The 3,472-nt window shown below is 49.3% G+C and overlaps 1 protein-coding gene across 1 annotated transcript; it reads left to right on the forward strand.

Annotated features, from left to right (window-relative positions):
* Positions 1-1,479: 1,479 nt before the first annotated feature.
* Positions 1,480-2,183, forward strand: LOC109765264 (uncharacterized). The gene has a single exon (XM_020324052.4). It carries the CDS (start codon positions 1,732-1,734, stop codon positions 2,002-2,004), a length of 273 nt encoding a protein of 90 aa, XP_020179641.1. The 5' UTR covers positions 1,480-1,731; the 3' UTR covers positions 2,005-2,183.
* The last annotated feature ends 1,289 nt before the right edge of the window (positions 2,184-3,472 follow it).

The following is a 3,472-nucleotide window of genomic DNA, read 5'->3' on the forward strand; positions in this document are numbered from 1 at the left end:
TCTTTTCTTATCTGCCTGATGCATAACTTGCTAGCAATCATATTTTGACATCAGTTGTATGGAAACCTTACAATGTAACTGAAGATGTTGGGCCTCTGGTTCCTGCCATGACTACACAAGTATTCCATCATGATGCTGCTATGATGGGTTCTCTTGATGCTGCTATGATCCCACCAGGTAAAACAATCAACATGCTTTTTGAGTAACTTTGGGTGTGTGCTGTACAAAGAATGGGCATGCCTCAGCCTGATCAACTGAAGAAGAACTACTCAGTTGAAAAATTAGAATTGCATGCGCAGTATAAGAAACTGTAAGCATAACTATCAGGAGTAATAATCAGTTTTTTTAAATGAACAACAATGGCATTTGATTTATGCTGGTTTATTTAAAAGCAACATATCCCCAAGTAAAAAAAACTAGAATCATGGAGCACTTCAGGAAACTTGAATTTCAAATTCTGCTGTAAATTACTGTTGTTGTTGCACCGTTTAACTGATTCCTCAAATTCTGCTGTTAATTTCAATGCACGGGCCAGGAGTACCTGCCTGGAGTGCTGTCTGTGACGACGACCAGGCGGGGGAGCAGCGAGAACTAGGCTGGGCAGCGCAGCGGCCAGGATGGGGTTGAGAGGAGACGGCGACCAGGCTGTGGCGGTGAGGACCAAATTGGGAGCGGCGGCGCCCAAACTGGGCGAGGACGAGTGCCTAGATGACAGGAAAGAGCCTGGCAGAGGGGCATGCTGGTGGATGGACTAGTAGCCGTAGGAGGTGGAGGGCAGAGGAGGAGGAGGAGCCTGGAGGAAGACGGCGACTCTCAGCGGCAACTCCCGTTTTCAAATTAGGTGTATTTTTGTACTTTTGCTCGTTTTCCCCTAGTCGGAATTTTTACCAGCTAGAACAATTTCGGTACAGAGTGAGTAATATAAGACGTTTTACCGAGGAGTATATATTAAAGAAAATTACTCGTTATACGCGTGCCTACGTCCCTCGACGTGTTGTTTTCGGTCGGCGGCCACCGCGTGCATCATCGGCCGGAACCACACAGGATAGAACGAAAAGAATAGGGAAAGGCGGCGGCTATTCGTTCTCCACAGCAGTCAGCGGGCATGCAATTCCTGCCTTCCACGCCTGGTGAAAAGAGCGCGCCAAGAAGCCTCCCTCTCCTAAAAAATCGATTCACTCGGGCCCGCACCGTCCTAAAAGAGAATGGAAATCCATGCGCCCGTCACGGTTTGTTCCCGCGTACCGAAAGCAGTTCCTTTCGGTTTGCCCCCCGACCGTATTCAGTCCGCACAGCAGCCCCCGACGGGCGGGCCAACGTTCCCGGTGGACCCACGGCCCCGTGACACCGCAGCCGGGAAGCTTCCCCAACCTCACGCTGCCTGCCGAGTCAGCGCGTTGCCCCCGTCCACACCACGCCGCCGACTCCAAGGCTCCTCAAAGCGCAGGCAGGAGCAGGACCATTCCAGAACGCGTGGCCGGGCGTCACGGCTGAGCATCTCTCGTGCCCTCCGCCACAAGATTTCCAACCCCCACGACAGGACCATTCCTCTCGCCCCGCCTCCGCCTATAAAGCCCCGGCCTCCCGTTCCTCCTCTCCGGCGACCACAAGAAGCAAGACTTTGTCCCTACGCACGCACGCACACAAAGCATCCATCCGGCCCTCGGTTCCTAAGTCAGCGGAGTTTTTGTCCGTGTTGATCGATCGACGCTCGTCCTCTTCGTCGCCGGCATGCAGCGGAGCAACTCGTTCGGGACGTCGTGGGCGGACCAGTGGGACACGGGCGCCGACCCGAGCCCGCGGGCGCGCGGCGGCGGCAACGCCGGCGGCGGCGGCAAGAAGGGCGGCGTGGAGAAGACCAAGGCGGCCGCGGCCACCGGGCTGAAGAAGGTCAAGGCCGGCACCGCGCAGGGGTTCCAATGGATCAAGGACAAGTACCAGAAGAAGAGCGCCGGCAAGAACGGCAAGCAGGGCGGCGGCTCCGAGGTGGCGGCCGGGTACTGACCGATGATCCGAGACGTCCTCCCTCGTGCGTCGTGCGTGTGGATATATATGGAGTACTAGTCATGGACCGATGATGTTCTTGTTTTATTAGTGTTGCGTCTGCGGACTGCTTAGCTTGCTCTGTTTTTAGCCTTTCTCATGTACATAAATGAAGGGTTTGGTTTTGCTCTTGCTCTTCATATTTGATCACTGTTTCAGACTGCTTCGGATTGGTACTGTGATTAACTACCCATTAAAATTAATCCTTGATTCATTTCCAGCAAACTAAAAAAGCACCGCTTAGAAGCGGACATGGAGTTCCTGCTCCCGGTGCACATAGGAAACTAACAAAGAACCCCGACGGTAAACTCCGAAAAATGTGCACCCGGATGAACGGCAAACTCCGAAAAAATAAAATAAAAAACACTAAAAATGCTGAATCTTTTGTCATAAATACCGATGAGTGTTTGACTTGCGTGCAAATTTTCGTGATGAAATCACATTCGTGGAGATCTGGCAAGAAAATTGATGCTCCAAAAAGACAATTTTTAGAAGTATTTTGCAGCACTGATTTTGTTATTTTCCCCAAACCTCCACAAATATGATTAAATAACCAAAATTTGCATGTGGACAGAGAACTAGGCAGTGGTTTTTGTCAAAAACATTTGATTGAATTAATTTGTTAGATTTTACTATTCATAGCAGAAGTGTTTGAGCTCGAGATTAGAAGGACACTTTTGGGATGCTAGTTTAGAGGCATCGGGGATCAATTTTTGGTCACCTTCTTCAACATACTATCTGTACATCACCTTTATTTTTTTCACACATGTGGTACCATGTGAAGGCCCACCCGTTAGTGGGTCACTTTTTTTTTGCTTCCCCTCCTTTGACGTCGGAGCTAGCTGGCCTCCACTGCCAATCATTGTGTATTGGAGACACGCGTGGCTGACGTTGTCAGTGGAGGGGCAAATGGAGAAGGTTTTTTTGGAGGAGGAGGGGGGGTAAGTAAGTCAAAGTGGCGAGGGGAAGTTGCGGTACGGTCGATGAGCCTCTCGGTGGGCTAAGAGGGGGGGGGGGTGGGGGTGGGGGTGGCCTTCCCTCCATCATATGAAGGCCTTCTAGCTTGGACCTCTTTATTTTTGAATTATTCTTTTATATGTTTTTCTTCCTTTGACTTGTTGATCATGAAAACTTGCTTGAACTTTTATTTGACCGGAAGGTGTTTATTGCCATTGACTTTTGTTGACCATCCATGTGGAATACCATGTAGGATTCGGGTGGGAACAAATAATTTTGGTTAAATCCTCAACAATACCAACTCTACGATGGTATGTGATGGAGTACTACTACGTACTCGGTTTGCAATTCGTGATTTTATTATTTCATAGTCCTTTCTCAAACTGATATATTTTTTCGGGAAAACTTCCAATCTATTCATCTTCAATCATGGTAGTACAACGAACACTAGAAATAATAAAAATTACATCCA

The sequence above is a fragment of the Aegilops tauschii genome, chromosome 7, assembly GCF_002575655.3.
Source record: "Aegilops tauschii subsp. strangulata cultivar AL8/78 chromosome 7, Aet v6.0, whole genome shotgun sequence".
Taxonomy (NCBI): Eukaryota; Viridiplantae; Streptophyta; class Magnoliopsida; order Poales; family Poaceae; genus Aegilops; species Aegilops tauschii.

Coding starts and splice junctions, on each gene's coding strand:
- LOC109765264 (XM_020324052.4), top strand. CDS start 1,732: ATGCAGCGGAGCAACTCGTTCGGGACGTCGTGGGCGGACCAGTGGGAC.